General features: G+C 40.4%; 1 protein-coding gene across 8 annotated transcripts in view; it reads right to left on the bottom strand.

Moving 5' to 3' along the window:
- The window catches only part of PDE4D (phosphodiesterase 4D), a 520,925-nt gene that overhangs the window by 52,976 nt on the left and 451,238 nt on the right, over positions 1-16,711 (bottom strand). For all 8 annotated transcript variants that reach the window (XR_012584872.1, XR_012584871.1, XM_074569480.1 and 5 more), the window contains one exon: positions 1,165-1,277. Coding sequence is in view for 6 of the 8 variants with exons in the window: in XM_074569480.1 (XP_074425581.1) it covers positions 1,165-1,277 (113 nt within the window). In the remaining 2 variants the exon portion in view is untranslated. The remainder of the gene's footprint in view (positions 1-1,164; positions 1,278-16,711) is intronic.

A 16,711-nucleotide genomic window follows, 5' to 3' on the forward strand; every position in this document is an offset into this window, starting at 1 on the left:
AGACAAGAAAGGCAAAAGGGCTATTATATTATGGGACTAAACCTGCAACAGTGTGAACATCTCACATCCCACACTCAGGCTGAGTTGAACATGGACGTAAAAACAGTCAATAAGAAACAACAGATATTTGGTAAGGGCAGTCAAAGCAAGACAAAAGGATTTTAAAACGGCATAAGCCCAGTCAAAAACACTTATTATTTTCTGACTTTAAAAAAAGTCCTAATTGCAACTAAAATGATTAAAAGGTGCTAAAATTGAGATCGTCAGCTGGTTTTGCAGACTTAAGACGCAAAACTATCCTATTTTATGAAAACTTTCTTCTTCTCCTTCATTGCACATGTAGCTCCCCAAATACTCAAGAGTATCCGTTGACGACAAATATAAATTCTGAAGCAAGACAGCGGGCGTACTAATTCGGCTTTAGAAATTAACTCCAGAAACGTAGCTACACCTTGTTTGCAAACCAAAAAAACGTGAAAGAAAGAGTAGTTATGAATGGAGCGTGTGGAAACTCTGCTTCAACAGGCTGCAAAACAAACACACGCGCAGACGCACAGGCAGGGCTCAGCTACCGGCACACAGTCCCCGGCTGCCAGGCATCCTCCGCTTCCCGGGAGCACTCTGTCCCAGACGGGCACCTCTGGATCCGGGGTGTCTATCGCGACTTTTGTGACCTCGGTTCCGAGCGTGTTCTTTCACAGCAAATCGCGTTACGAGAGCTCTTAGCGTTACTCCTCACAAACACAACTCAGCCCGCAGCTCCCCTGGCATCAAGAACCAACTTCGCCACCTTTTCACGCTACTTTCTACACCATTTTCTAGGAAAGATCCCTGCCTTCAGCATGGGATGCTGTGAAAATAAAGAGCAACTGAAGGCATTACCGCCTGCAGCCAAAACCCACCTCTTTTCGTGTTTTTTAAACTGAGACGCCCAGGGTAACAGCGTGGCTTTCCGAGACCCGCACCACTTTCACAACTTGTCCCGAAATTTAAGAAAAACTGCGCGTAAACCACAACAAAAGCCTTTCCTTCCCCCGAGCCCCCACAGGACAGCCGAGGACGCCTTTCCCGGCCCGGGGCCGCTTCTCCCGGCGAGTCCCGGCCGCCCGGGGGAACCCTGCCGGGTTGGGGGGGGGGACCGCCGGGTGGGCGGCGGGCTCCTACCTTGTTCGAGGCCATTTCGCTGACGGAGTGCCGGGTCTGCAGGGTCTCCAGCTGGTCCAGGCACCAGTCCAGTTCCTCCAGGGTCTCGCTGGCCAGCTTTTGGTAGGCCTCCTCTGCGAAGAGACAGGGAAAGGCGCGCTCAGTCCGCAAGCGTTTCGCAGGGCTAGCGGCGAGCTCCAGCGACTCCATCCTCCGCTGCCCGGTGCCCGCACATGAGTGCTGCTCCCTCATATTGCCGGCCCGGGCAGCGCGATTCGTCCCCTCCCCGGGCCGCCACCTCGGCCAGCGCTAAACTTTCCGCCGGCCGGCCTCGTCGCCGCCTCCGTCGCCCGGCCCGGCCGTGCCCTGCCCGCCCCGGGGCCCGCCCCTTGCCGGGCAGCCGTGCCCGCGGCGGCGGGAGGCCGGGCCTGGCGGCGGGGCGGCGATGAATCAGCGCGGTCCCCGGCTCCGCGGACACCGCGCTTCCTGTTTTGGCAGCTCGGACGGCGGGACCCGCCGTCCGCCCGGTTACACACACACACACACACACACACACACACACACACACACCCCGCCATCCTCCGCCGGGAGCCCCGCAAAACCCGGCGCGGAGCACCCGCCGAGCCGTCGTCCCCGTATTTTCTTCACCACCCACAGGGGAACCATGAGAAGGAAGGGGTTAATGTTTATAAAGTGTGGGGAAGATGTGAAAACACGTGTTAAGTGCTCGAGATAACGATGGCTTGCCGAAGTACCTGGAGCTAAAGGAGTGTTCAAATAACTGCAGCAAGGTTTGCTCTCACCCAAAAGCCTGTGTGTGTGTGTGTGTGTGAACGAAGTATCACATGTTGGCGCTAAGCAAAATAAGGCTGATGAAAGTTTTGGATCTGCACCCAGCAACGCAATATGGGAAATGGACCAAATAACAGCATGGAAAGTCATGGTTTAACCAAAATTTTTTGTATGTCACGCTGGAGCTACCTGTATTAAAACTTGCAGAAGTTTCACAGAGGGGAAGATACTCCCTTCAATAACTCTCCAGCAGCAGATCTGTCAGTATGCAAATAATTTCAGAAAAATAATCCCATACCTGGGATTATACCTCACCTAAAAAGCCTGGCTACTTTATTTCTGATGTAGATCGGAAGGGGAGAATGCTTCTCCACACTGAACTCAGAGGTGAGTGAGTTTTAGCACAGGCACGCTGTCTTGCAAGCTGTGTATCTGAAACATCGAGTTTTGAAACTCCTGGCATGCATGCTTCTGGATCAGCTACATGAAAACATAAATCCAAGGTAGAGAAGTATTTTTTCAGTGGCCTTGTTATTCCCATCTAAAACATCTTCCTTAACTTGTTTCCCATCACATTAACCTTATTCTCAAAATGTCAGACAAGCAAAAAAAATCAGGCAAACAAATTAACTAAAACTCCTTTTTAAATAAAACACCCCAGCATGGACTACTGCCAAATAGCTCAGTGGATTACTGCTCAACATTTAGAATACTAGCTTCGTATCTTTTTACATTTCGGACCACATGCCCAAAAGCTTCTGGTTCCTTCACAGCTGTTAAACTTTACATACTTGTGGCTATTGCAAAAACACAATTTTGAATGATGTCCATTCACCTCTGGAAAAAGGCAATGCAAGAAGTTGTTTGGGTTGAGATTAATTGTCAGAACAATTTAAAGAAAATTTTGCAGTGCCTGCCTGTACCGTGATTAACCTACCACTTCAGCAAACAACACTAACCGATACTCAACAAAAACCATCCCCACTGAATTGTAAATACTTTCTTTCAGACGTGTCGTACTTACTATAAGTGCTATCTGATCCAAAAGAATTCCCCTGGCAAATACAGTCAGGATTTTCCATCCTGTTTACCCATCAGAAGAGAATCCGTGACGTTCTGCAACGCAGCAGACATCACAGCTCACTAGCTCTTGAACACGACTGGCTTACTGATCTCACACTGTAGATTTCATCAAGATCAGTACTGGAAATAGAAATAACTTTGTTTATAATATGATTGTAAGTGTCTTGCATTACGTGCTTTTGATGAAGCGGAGATGTGGTTAATGTATGCATAGTTATCTGATGACCTTACACAATGCTTTCATTGAGGATAAAAAGCATAATGAACTGAGGTAAAACGAATCTGTATGACGTTATTTTGTTGCTAGCCTGCAGCATGCCTGCCCTTCAGCTGTTCTTGAAAATCAGATATGGGGAAACTTGTGTTTTTCTTCACAAGTAAACATCATCCCTTCTAATGCTTAAGTAAGAGGGTAAGGTTTTTCTGAGAAGTATGAAAACAACAAAATAAGCTTGAGGGATACCATATTTAGGTAAAAGTACTAAAACGCTCAGTTTGTTATTTATTTTAGAACTTAGGTTTCTTGTTAGCCTTGTAGCAATAATATATATTACCAACAGCACCTTACATTCAGGAAACTTTACTGAATATATACCTTCCCAGTGTACCTCAAAGCACGTTAGAAACCAGAATCCATCACTCACAAGGAAGTCCCACTACCCTTAGGACGTTTCTTACCATCTGCTGCTCCTGACTCCCACACTCCAAGAGTTTGTGGCTGCCATGGGGACCCGACTGACCCCTCAGGCGAAGTAAACGGATGGCCAATGCTGGGCTAAAGACTTGCTGGACTCAGCACCTCCTGCCAGTTCTCATATGGCAGGGCCGCCAGGCCAGCCCTGATAGCTTAAATGGAAATAAAAGGGTTTTCTAACCCTTTCTAAAAGGGTGACAAAGTACCCATCAAACAAGCACGACTGCTTTGTTCCCACCGTTCTGAAGGGCAGAACAACCCTAGGGAAGCTTTTTCCAAAACGTTAGTGAGGCTGTAAATTTGGCCCACACTTCTGTTGTTACACAATATAGTGGGAAATGTTGTCGAGATTAACAGCTTTTCAAGTATAGCACCCTGTCACCGCTAAGCTAAGAATAAAAAAATAATTATCAGCCATACATCTTTGACAGCCCCACAACACTGTTTCTGACCTTTGTGTTACCTCTAAGGTAAGCACCCTGTAATCATTCCCAGCCAGGACTGATCTACTCATCAGGTTTTTTGGTATAGGCGCATGATCCAAGTTCCTCCCCCCGACTCCCCAGTGATGAAGTCCTAAAACAGATTAACTTCTGTAAATGAGAGGGTTTTTTGAAATTTTGAAGCTTCTTTTTATATGCCATTAGGCCTTAATAAGAAGGAGAGAAATACATTTTAACATCAGTTGCTTTAGCACTTTGCATGTTATTTCATGTATGCTTTTTTAAAAAGGAAGTGACAGCAAATGTTCTCTTTGCAGTTCACAAACTACTACAAACAATTCTACCACAGGTGTAGCTTTCAGTATGGTACGTAGAAAATACAAATGAAAGCCCATCAGAAACAAAAAGCTCAGCCATAATCATTTGGTGGGGCAAATCTATTTTTTTTTTAAAAAGGGTGCTCTACTGTCTGTTTTTATAAAAGACTTGATTCTTAGCACAGCTGCTAACACAACACCAGAGAGAGTTGTACTTGCATTCACAGCCTTATTCGGGAACAACTTCTGTTCAAACTTTTCCAACGGGAAATTACTATATGGCAATAACTAGGAATAGTGTCCACTTTACTTAACAATTCATCATGATTTTCATACACAGTATCCTATTATTCCCAGAAAACAAAAAGCAATGCTAGACTTTTCTACTAACGCTCTAGTATATTTGTACTAAGGTTTTCAGTACTTTAAGGAATTTCAGCACAGCAGAAGGAAGAAGTTAAGTGCAGATTCCCATTGTTGTCCAATTGGTTGAGATTGTCTGAGTGATGCACAGAGGCTGCAAAAGAATTGACTCAGCAAGCACGCAGTGGCCAAGTGCTCTGACCACTGTGTTGCCTTAAACAGGGAGCATCTTGGAGGCAAGACAAGGTCACTGCTGAGTAGTGGCATGATCCAGATAGGCTTGGTGGATGCAGGCAGCTGGAAGCAGCTCTGGAAACCTCCAGGCTAATCTAAATGAAGACGAGATGAAGATCTGCTGTGAGACTCAGACCCTGGACACCTTCCCTGAATTTTCTGACTGCCTTTTTGCTCTTCTACCTAGTGTAAGCTTGAAGTTTGGAGTAACAGAATTGCTGGGCCAAGAGTTTCAGTTTCTCTTACTACTATAGCATTTCAGTCCTCTGTGGTTCAAACTAAGAATTTTTCTGTAAATGAGGATGTTTGTACTTACAGCCTTAGCTGATGGCCTATATATTGAAGTGACTGACATTTTTGCCAATGTTGGCATGATGTATTAAACATAGCACTGATTCAGCATAGAAATAGCCTCTGTTTTCTTAGTCACCCATTTTACAATTGAAAAAAAAATTCATTTTGTTTTTAGGTTTTACTGAGAAAATCACAAATTCTGTGACTTAACAGGCTATCTTTGTGGAGTGTTCATATGTCTAACTGTTGTTAAAATGTGATTATGAAACATATTTTTGTTTAACGTCTAGAAATTTGCAGACATCCCTCCACAATCGCAAGTAAAACAAAATTCTCTTGATCAGATTTTGGAACAAGCATCTGGGAAGACAACTCAGCTGCAGCAGGTTCTGCAGCAGTTTCTCAGAAACTGCTTTGATGGTCCCAGTCTGAACACTCACGTTCTTCCATGCCAGGCATCTCTCCAAGTTTCCATGCTAGTGAAGAAAAAAACTTTGTACCGTTTAGTAGCCTTATGCATAGACAGACCGTATCCCAGTGACCAGGACTAGTCCTCTTTCAGGATGTGATGAACTGCAGGACTCCCCCAACTTACTGTTTCATACAATGCCAGTAGCACTAGCCTTAGGCTACAGAAACTGCCTTATCTCCTTGAACAGAGAATGTAGTAACCTCCAGGAAATAACAGGAGCAAAATGATAAAAGTCCAGTTATGCACAACTTGTCAAAATACTTGACTACGCTTATATTATAAAAAAGGACTGTATAAAGGAATAGGTAGACAAAACACACATTAAATGAGGAGCGAGGAAAAAAGGTGGGCTTTTTTCCCCCCAGCATTTTGTATTGCTCTCATGGTCTCAGAGAAATCCACATATGCCATACAACAATATCTCTATACCCTAAGACTGTATTTCAAGGGCAAAGGTATGAATAACGTGTTTATATTCTTACAAAACCAGGTAAGAGGAAGGCTGCAAATATCTACGAAGTTTTTGGGCTCTTGGTGCAGGCCTATTACAGTTGTTTCAGAGCAAATAAGGCACTTTTGACTAATATAAATATAGAAGAACTCTATCATTAGGCTCTCACTATGTAGGTCAGTTTCACTATGTGGGGATGTTACTTGTGCTGGCTTCCTCTGTTTTTTTCTGTTAAACATTTGGTCTACTTCATGGAAAAAACTATGGAATGAAGTTTCTCGTACTGATATAATTTGTTCTAAAGTCTGAAAGTATTAAATATTTGCAAATTCATTCTAAGAAACAGTCTTGCAATGCCAGAGCAGTACAGCAGACTATCAGAAAATTATCTTTCATCGAAGCCAAGCAGGAAAATGCACATTCAGTACATGCAGCATATTTAAATAATTTACTGCTTTAATGACAGCGCACATAAAAATTTTTGCAGTGTGAATGTTTGGATTCACTCTTTGCTCTTATCAAATATCCAACAAGGCCAAAAGAACGTTCCTTCATTACTGCACATCCCTACCCAGTGCTCCCTTCCCCCCGACCACTTTGGCAAAGGACTAATACATTCCTTACTCCACTGCCTGTTAGAATCTGCCCCAAGGACCACTGTCACTCCCTTGCCTTGCTCAAAATAAAGAAAAAGAGGAAGGCTCTTGATTTGCAAGTAGCAAAATGTCATTTGCATGCATTTTTATTGCTTTCTTTTCATGAACAAACTGCATTTTGAGAAAAGCTCAATTTCTTTTTAAATCTCTCTCTTTTTTTTTTCCCCAGCAGTTGTAATTGTGGTGATTCTGTACTCAGGCTTATGGGCAAGAAGTTCAACAATGGATTCATTGCTCAAGCTGCTTTCTTACCCTATTTCTTGTATCATATGGAAAATATATTTTCTAGGTTAGAGGATGTATCCTCAAGATCAGTTCTCCCTGTAGCTGTAAAAAAGTTTGCTGCAGAGGACAATACTGCTGTTCATTCAACATTAAGAGAGAAGTGAGATTTTCAAAGCAGAACAAAATTAGAGGCAACTGGCACAAACTGAAACACAGAAGGTTCCCTCTGAACATCAGGAAACACTTTTTTACTGTGAGGGGACTGAGCACTGGCACAGGTTGTCCTGAGAGGTTGTGGAGTTTCCATCCTTGGAGAGCTTCAAAACCCATCTGGACATGGTCCTGGGCAACTGTCTCTGGGTGGCTCTGCTTGAGCAGGGACATTACACCAGATGACCTGCAGAGGCCCCTTCCAACCTCAACCATTCTGTGATTCTGTGATTAAATTAGCAGTGGAAAAAATAAAAGCCATTTTTGGCAGAAGGTGGGTGGTTCAAATAGCCATGCTGTCATGTTTGCTGTTCTCTGGCCCTAGTAGAAAGGATCAAAGGATATTACATTATCCCCATCAGGATTCTGCTGAAGAGCACAACTCATGTATATTATTGTGGACGTTGCAATGAAAACAAGAAATACAAATCACTAAATTTATATGGGTAAAACTTTAATGTTAAAAAGACCTACAGACAATTTTGTTTTCCTACTTTCTTAGAACATATGATCAGGATACAAAGCAATAGTTCAAGTTTTCATCAAAAAACAATACAAGCCCATCTGAAACCATCAACTTCACTTTTAAGCAGATTATTGCTGGTTTCGTCTGAGATGTCAATAGCTCCAGGATCCAGAAACTCTGTTCTGTCACAAAACTTTATTACCAACTGGAACTTGTTTAGATCAAGCTGAAATGTGAAAATTGGGGGTCCCACCTGGGAAAAAAATTCAGGATCCCCATTTGGTTTTGAGAGTTCCTCTCAAAAACTTTACCAATGCATATTCAGAAATCATTGCAGAATGAAATAAAATTAAAGATAATCTGTAAATACCAGAACTAACAAAGTCTGTTTCCCTAAGCATTTGTGTCTTCTGGAGGATTTGACTTTTAAACTTCACCCACTCGATGGTGCAGCCTGAGCTCACGCTATATTAAAAAATTATAAATGCCAAAGTTTAGAAAACGCTTCAGCTGGTCTTTGCCAGAGAAACCTCAGCAGAGTTCCTGGTGTCTGGTAAAACAGGAAACCTGAAGGAAAGCTTTCCAAGAGTTGAGGCATTCACACTGGCTCTTCTCCATCTAGATCCTCTGGTGTCTAACCAGAAATGTGCTCAAACTGCAGGGTTTTTTTCTTAAGATACAGTGTTAATAGACTCCTCTATGAAGTTGCCCACTTCTACACAGTTTATATTTAATAAATTTCATAAATCACTACCTCACTATCAGATTTAGTTAACAGTGGTCAAAGATTTCAAAAGTTACTAGGTGGCTGTTTGTAATACACACCTATTTACTAAGGAAAACATTCTAAAAATGTCCCATGCGTTACTGGTGGCAATTCTAATTTGAACCAGATTTGCATGATATTGATAAGGTCAATAAATGAACCGATGGCAAGAGAGAGCAGCTGGTGACTGGGGCCCTGGAGATAGCAGGAGAGAGGAAACCTCTCAGCCTTGCCCCAGATGGGGTAAGCAGGAAGCCTGCTCTCTTCCCAACAGAGCAAAAGAAGAAATACAAGAACACGCAACTTTACTCATCTTCATTCCCAAAAGCAGCATAAAGGGCAGTAGCAGAAAAGAGTTTTTCTCCTTCCCGTTTAAGAAAATGTTCTTCCCTTCACACCCTATTAGCTGGGGTGTATTTACATGGCACAAATAGGCTACACTTTTGCACTCTCCCCTAAACTAGGAACACAGGCAACCAATAAGCGTTGATGTTAGCTTCAGTATTTACTTAGATTTAATGCCTCCCTCTCAGGTCAAGTGATGTCTGAATCAGCCTTTAGGCTCGCAGCACACTCCGTATCACTGGACTCTTGTGCCCTACCAGAGACAACAGGAAAATATGAGTTCCTGTCTGAATAGATGCTCTTGATAGGTTATTCCCAGTGAGTATGTGCTGAATCAGACCCTCACTCTATAAAATCAGCAGATCATGTGCTGCACCTCTTGTAAAATTACACTCTTATCTCTGACGCTCCTGAAGAAGTGAATAATCTTTTTGCCTACAAATGATAAGACTAAGGAGCTGGATAAACTTGGTTTGGTTTGAATAAGATAATTCTAACAGAACCTTTACTGTTGTCATAAATATTTTTATAATCTTTTTTTTTGTTTAGTATCATTGCTTATTAATATATTCAAAATATTATTATAGTAGTGCTCAAGAGCTCCACTCAGGATTAGATCGCATTATATAATAGATGGTGCAAATACATCAAAACGGTGGGTCTTCTCCCCCAGTTCTTTAAGCACAATCTCACTTCCCACTTAAACTGTTTTTAAGAGAATACTGTTTCCACTGGTATGATTTTTGTTTTTTTTTTCAGAGGAACACAAACACTCCTTTAGAAGTCAGATATGCCTCACTATTATAAGATTTATGTCATAGATAAGAAGCCTACTGTTTAAACTGAATGAACTGTTAGTCACACATTATCTCTACACTGGACAACGAGTCAATCATTATTTCTGCTACACTTCTGTGTCATATTGCCTCAGGAAATTATCCCGGAGGCTACTAACCTTGAGCTGACATCGTAAGTAGCAGTCACTGTTTCTGCAGCTGTGAAAATGCCAGGCTGGGATAGGGTTTGTTTTGGATGACAGGTAGGCAACGGACAAACGTCATCCAGAAAAACCACAAGACAGCTCAACCTGCTCCTCCATGCGTCAAGTTGAGAACTTGACAAACACTGTGTCAATCTTTCCCTTACAGAAAATTTCAGCTCTTTCACAATATTCATTAACAGTTCATTTCCCTGAAGCACACAGAGAAGGAATTTTTTCCTAATATTTTCTTTTAGAAGCCCCGTACCATGCGCTTGGATTTATGTGGTGACGCACTCTTTCATATCAACTGATGACCTGCCCCTAATTTTTAGGTAGATGAAATAAAAGAAACCAAAAGCAGAGTAAGAACAAAAAGGTGCAGGTGAAGGTGAGATACATTACATTAATGATTAATCTACTGGATTCAGGAGTTTGTTTTTTGAGAAAGATTGCCCAACATGTTGTTTTCTCCTCCCATGAATATAGGTCCAAATTACAACTGATGGGAAACTTTTTTTCATGCCAGAAAATTTTGGAGATTTAAAAAAACCCCACAACATACACATACCCTACTCTACAGAAAGGTAACACCAAGCTGGTTCAAAGCTGTGGGGTTTTTTTGTCCCCTAAAATACAATAGAAGAAAATGTTACCCTAAAATAGTCTGATTATTATGCAACTGGAACAGAGAAGGTTCAAAAGTCTGTACTAATTTCTCACATCCTGTGTGAGCACCCTGAGTACAGGGTTGTTGACTATTTTTGAGATGGATCTGTTGATTTTTTTCTGCTTAAGTTCTTTCAGTATGGATAAATAATAAAAAGGAATCTTCTCCCCTCCTAGCCCTGCAAACAATCAGTATCTCTGTGGTTCAACTCTTTACTTATTTATACAAAGTGGAGCAGCTCCAAGAGAAGATGCAGAGATGCACACCACAAATGCCTTGCTTGAGGTTTTTCCCCTTCCTGATTATCATGAGGATGGGGAGATACTTCAGCGTGGGGATGCCCCTGAATTGCTATTATCATAACACTCTAAGGGAGCTCCGAAATTTTTCCCAGAGTGCACTTCAGTGATATTGGTACATTTCCACAAAAGTTTTTGGGTTCTGAAAATGATTTTTTTCTAGTGAAAAATAAAATTATGATTTATGAACCTCTGAAGATCATCATCTACCCTTGGCAGTCGGTCTGGGGTCTAAGCAGAGGCAATTGCTGTACGTTTCATAGTGCTACCTGGGCCTTACGTGCAAATTTGCCCTGAGAATGATGAAGCCTTACGAAGCTCACTAATGATTCCTCATCAGTGCTGCAAAAGGAAACTTGGCACAGTAATGAACCAAAAACTTGTTTCTCAAAATGTCTGATTTCCTAACTGCAAGAAAGAGCACCATGGAATAAAGATCATACTTCGTGACTCAATTAATCATGAAGAGTACATTGTCCTTAATCCTAAGACACTCATCTACGCAAAGAGACAATTTCAACATGTCAACAGGTTCTCTTCCTTTTTTTTTTCTTGTTTTTTCTTTATTAAAGATAAGGTTTGTTAGTAATCTTTTAACTTTATCTTAATTAGGTGAGCTAGAGCTGTCCCAATTTCAAAACATCATTTCTATAAGACTTTCTGATCTACCTGGTTTTCAAAGGAATCCTGAAGGAACGCAAATAACTGTATTTTTCATTATGGATAACTTCTTCCCTCTTTGTGCACAAACTTGTAGCTGGACCCTATATTTCTGTCCCAATATCCTAGACAAGAACTGCACTGTCTCTTCTAGGATACAAAACCAAGCAGAATTCCACAGAACTAAGAGCAAAGGCATTTCAGTTCTGCAACTCAAGGTATGAATATGAAGGCAGCAGGAATATACAGACATTGCAGTAAGAGTGTAATCAGTTGTTCAAGCCTGGGAGATTTGGTGAAAGTAATCTGTGGGCTTTCTGCCAGCAGGAAGGGTTTAATCAAAGGAAATCTCCTCTGCTAAATGTTGTCAGGAAGAAAAAACAGCATTTTCCTAATTCAGATGTAGTCTACCTTTTGTAATTCTGTTCCACCTTCTACTAATAACCTCTCTAAACAAATAAGCTTTTGCCAATAATTACACATATTTTTCCCATTAGCAATTTACAGGACAATGTCAAATTCCGTTCATTTGCATAAAAAACTTTTATCAACATTTACTATAGCAAGCTTGACCTTAATAAAACCTTGTTGAAAGACAAAGAATCATTCAGGACGGCTGTTCATTGCCTGGGCCATGACAGTCTGGACTGTTGCAGTTGCCAGCACATTCTTGATAGCAGTGCTGTGCAGCTCTCTCAATTTTTAAAGCAACTTGAAAGGCACCATTATTACCTTTTGAAAGAGGAGCAAATTGCATTTCTTTTAAAATAAACAGTAATAGTGTTGAACCTAAGAACTTTAATGCAGCGCTTTCTTCCATGGTGTACGAGTGGATTAGCAAACCATATCTAAATTATATCCATTTACATGAAGCTCATTTTGCTCAACACTGACACACAAGAGTAGCAACATGGCATGTACGGATTGGTACAGTGCACTGTATAACCAATAATAAAAATAGATTATAGGGCCTACCTCAAACTATAAGGCCGGTTTAGCCATGAATGTTTTTCCAGGCAAGCCAGCCTTGTCAACATGTTGTACAAACACCAACTTCATATCTTGACAAATATATCACAACATTTTAAGCTGCCAGCCACGTGACTGCCTACTAATTACTATAGCTTAGTGTTGCTTTAGAGGGAAGGACACCAACTCCTGATTTAGGAGCACCTTCTCCAGCTCTATGTTCCTGAATGCACTGTGTTTGTGTAACGCAGCAGGACTCTACATTTCCTTTGAGACATGTCAAGTTCAAAGCTTCTGGTAAAATGGTTTTATTCTGGTTGGCAAAGCTTGCTCAGTCATTAGCTAGAACCGGTTTCAAAAACACCGGTTGTTTCTTCATAGCATTTTAGCTGATTGTAAATTAACTAGATTTATGTGTGTATTTTGATAAAGCAATTGACGCTGTGCCTGGCCAAATCAGCACTGGCGTCTTTGATGGATTTTGACGTTTTTTTTACAATCTATTTAGCGATTTGCCATGTTATAGAAAGTTCATTATGATATTGTGCTCAGGTCACAAGAAGTTTCACTACAGTTTCTTTAATTCTTGCTGAGGAACAAGAGAAGTTTATAAAACAACAGGAAAAAGCCTCAAAAAAGAGGCAGCACAGCAGACAGCTCACAAGAGTAAGCAATATCAGTCACTGCTAAACAGGTTCTCACAAACCTACATTTATTATACCTTCACTGGTATTTTTGTATTTTGTAGTATTTGTTCATATAGTTCTAATTCACTAGTATTTTTGTATATATATATAAAATTAGGGTTTTTTCCATGCTAGTCATACTTTCACAGACTTCTATCATTGTGTGAAAAACATTTTTATGCACCTGAGCACATGCATTCTTCCAAACCTGTATCCAATCTTATGGTGCTCAAACATGGGCCATGTAAAAATGTCCTTTTCAACTAAGCCCAAATCTGCTCAGTAATAGCTCCTTGCTATAAATTACTAATGTCTCCACATTGCTGGTAGAAAAGGTTTAAGAGAGCCAATATGCTTGAAACAAGAAGAGCTAAAACTTCTCAAGCTGTTTAAATTGCTGATCTGAGATAAATTAGCTGATTTTGTCGGGAACATATTGGGAAGTACACACAGAAATGACTTCACTGCAAAACAAATTTGAGCAGTAACTCAGCAACCCCTAGTAACCTCTGTGATGAGAACCAGAAAGAGGACATCTGCCTGCCACTTTATATAGTGATATTTCCCTAAAAGCTCGAAAAGAAAACAAAGTAAGACCTGTGGGGCTCCTTGGTTCTCAAGTTCTCAAGTCTCAGGACTTCAGCTCGAGAACAACTATGCCTGTTTCTCCATTTATTCAACTACTAAACAGAAAAGTAGTTACTTCTCACAAGCTGACAGAATGAATGTTTAGTAGCTTTACTGCAAAGTGGTTCCTGCAACACCATAAAATCTCTAAAATATATACTTTATTGTACAGCTATTTATTCATGAACTATTAAAAACATTTTATCTTTTGCATAATTCATCTGTATTGATAGAACAATTCCTGGTTACATCTGAGACTACACGAAAAGAATGATCGCCTTTTATCTTTTCACTAGAATTATCTTTAAAATTAAAAATATTTTTTTTGTTTCACAAAACCTCTCTGTGATCCAGCAAAAAGGTATAAATATCAGGAATCACGAAAATAAACTTTCTGTGAACTTGTCTATACAGCAGACCTTTGGCTACATGCAAAGACACATACTGTGTTAGTACAAATAAGTGGAAGCAATTCACAAAATACTACATTGCCTACATTTAAATCTTTTGGCCTAGCAGGGGTGCAGAGATTTCAAAGATACTAGATTCCCGCAAGTTTCTTGAAAATAAGTCACTGACTAAAGGGAAAATCTGTATTAATGCCTCTACTGAGTGAAGAGATGTAGAGTGTCCTCACTGTACGTACCTGTAGAGTGGTACAGAAGCTGCAAAGAGAGGGCTACGCATTGGTAGGGAAAACTTCCGCTGGAAGTTTTATCTGTTTGAAACAAAGGAATCTAATAGTCAGAAATAAATCCATAGGAAATTGAGCTTTGCTAAACCTGCTGCTTGCAGAACTATCTAAAAAAAAAATCTGATTAAGGGTTGTTCATCTAATCATTTCATGCAGTCATTGGTGGTTTTTTAATGCCATCATAAGAATTCTGGGTATTTTTTTCATTTTTGCCAAATTAAATCAATAAGAATCCTGAATAACCCTTTTTTCTCCCTTTTTTTCCCCTTTTTTCTGCTTATAAAATCCAGTTTCAGTACATGAATGTGCCTGCTTCTGTGATAATATTGACCATGGTGGTGATACGCATGTAGAAGGTGCCCAGCCTTACTCTGAGCTCTCACAGAGACATCCCTCACAAGAGAAGGAAGGTAGTTAGGAGGGAACGTGATCTCTTTATTCACAAGCTGATAAAATATAGTAAAGGCAAACATGAAAAAACATGGGACACAGCAACAGCATTTCTATTTCCATGAGGAAAGTAATTCCTAAGCAGATAAGATATTTTCTCCATGTACTAATGCATTTAGTGTCAGAGATGTGCAGTTATGATACAAGTCCATTCTTTCAAGTAACATATACAAGAAAATGTAGGAGCTGGCTGTACTTTCTGTATAAAAATGATTGCCTAAGACATTTTTGTGGTGTTGGTGCTGAGAAGCCAAGAACCAGTGGTAAAGAACAGACGGTATAGCCATTGTATGAAATATAGCCTTTATTACAAAAAAACCCCAAACCTGAATACCTAACTCAAATCCTAATTTAAGCTATGCGTGAATGGAACTTCTAAAGAATCTTCCCATCTGACAAAAAAGGTGGAATAAATTGAAAAAAAGCATTTGTAATTTTTAAAAGAGTTGTAAAAGGCAGCGAGGATCCACCGTCCCCTCTGTGCGTGTGCCAGTGGTTCCCAAGAGACTGACTGCTGGTGGGTTGTCACTCCAGTCCTTGGCAGCCCTTGCTTCAGTCCCCAAAGTATAAAACAAAATAGCACAAAGTTGTATATATCATGGTTCCAAGAATGGATGAAAAATACTTTGCAGAGGATAATATAAAAGACAAAGAACCTCAGCAGCTGAATGGAGCAGAGCTCCTCTACACACTGCTGATGAAATCAGCCCATGTAAGGGAAAAACAAGTCTTTCAAATTTTGTCAGGGAGGAACAGACATTTTAAAATATTTTCAGTTAAAATGCACGTATTGGAAATTAAGATAAATACAATTTTTAAACTGTATTGTATGTCTTTTATATCTTAGGGGCTTCAGTTCATCTTTAAACTTGGAAAAAAATGCACTACTGCCAATTGTGTTTTGAGAGGAAAGTGATAGTTTAAAATCAGCTACTGTGTGAACTAACAGATACCTTTTAATAGGAGATATAAAGACAATGAAAGAATAGACTAAGAAGGATGGGTGACTGACATTCTTCCAGCAAGAGGCAAATGCAATACATGAAGGAGAGACCAGCAGTCTGCATATCTCCAAAAGTAAGAGGAAGTGGAAGCTCCAAGTAAATCACGTGGATCCCTTCACTTACACCTGCTTAGTCTCTACCTGTGCAATAAAGAATTCATATTAGTGGTCCTTAAAAGAAGTACCTGTTGGTTTTGATATACACTAAGCTTCCTGTATGTACTAGACACAAGCCTCCCAGGGGAGGGGTTAAAAATATCAAATATAGTTTATGATTAACATTTTGTTTGATTGTTTTTGAAGTAATTGTTGTATATAATGAAATTCAATGAAGTATACATGAGCCAATTGAAAAAGAATAAGATTAGCTATAAAACAAGAAGAGATACACAAGTTGGCCAGACTCCAGAATGAGACAATGAATTTTCCAAAAGGGAAAAAGAAGAAAAAAGGGAAAAAGTTTAAAACTGAAAAATAGTCATTAGATAATAAAACCTTTCTACAGGAAAGGAACAGCAGTTAAAGCCCTGCTACAGTGAGTTCTCACACAAAAGTTGCACTGATTGCAACAGACCAGACTTTCACTGAAGAGCTACTCCCTGGAGTTGTCAGGATTGATAGCAGGAGTGATGAAACGAGGTGGCAAAATGACAGTGACAGTGGTGTTTTCTTTTTTTAGGATTTGAAAAATAAGCTGCTACTATATGACAGTTTACTTAC

The sequence above is a fragment of the Larus michahellis genome, chromosome Z (assembly GCF_964199755.1).
Source record: "Larus michahellis chromosome Z, bLarMic1.1, whole genome shotgun sequence".
In the NCBI taxonomy this organism is placed as follows: domain Eukaryota; kingdom Metazoa; phylum Chordata; class Aves; order Charadriiformes; family Laridae; genus Larus; species Larus michahellis.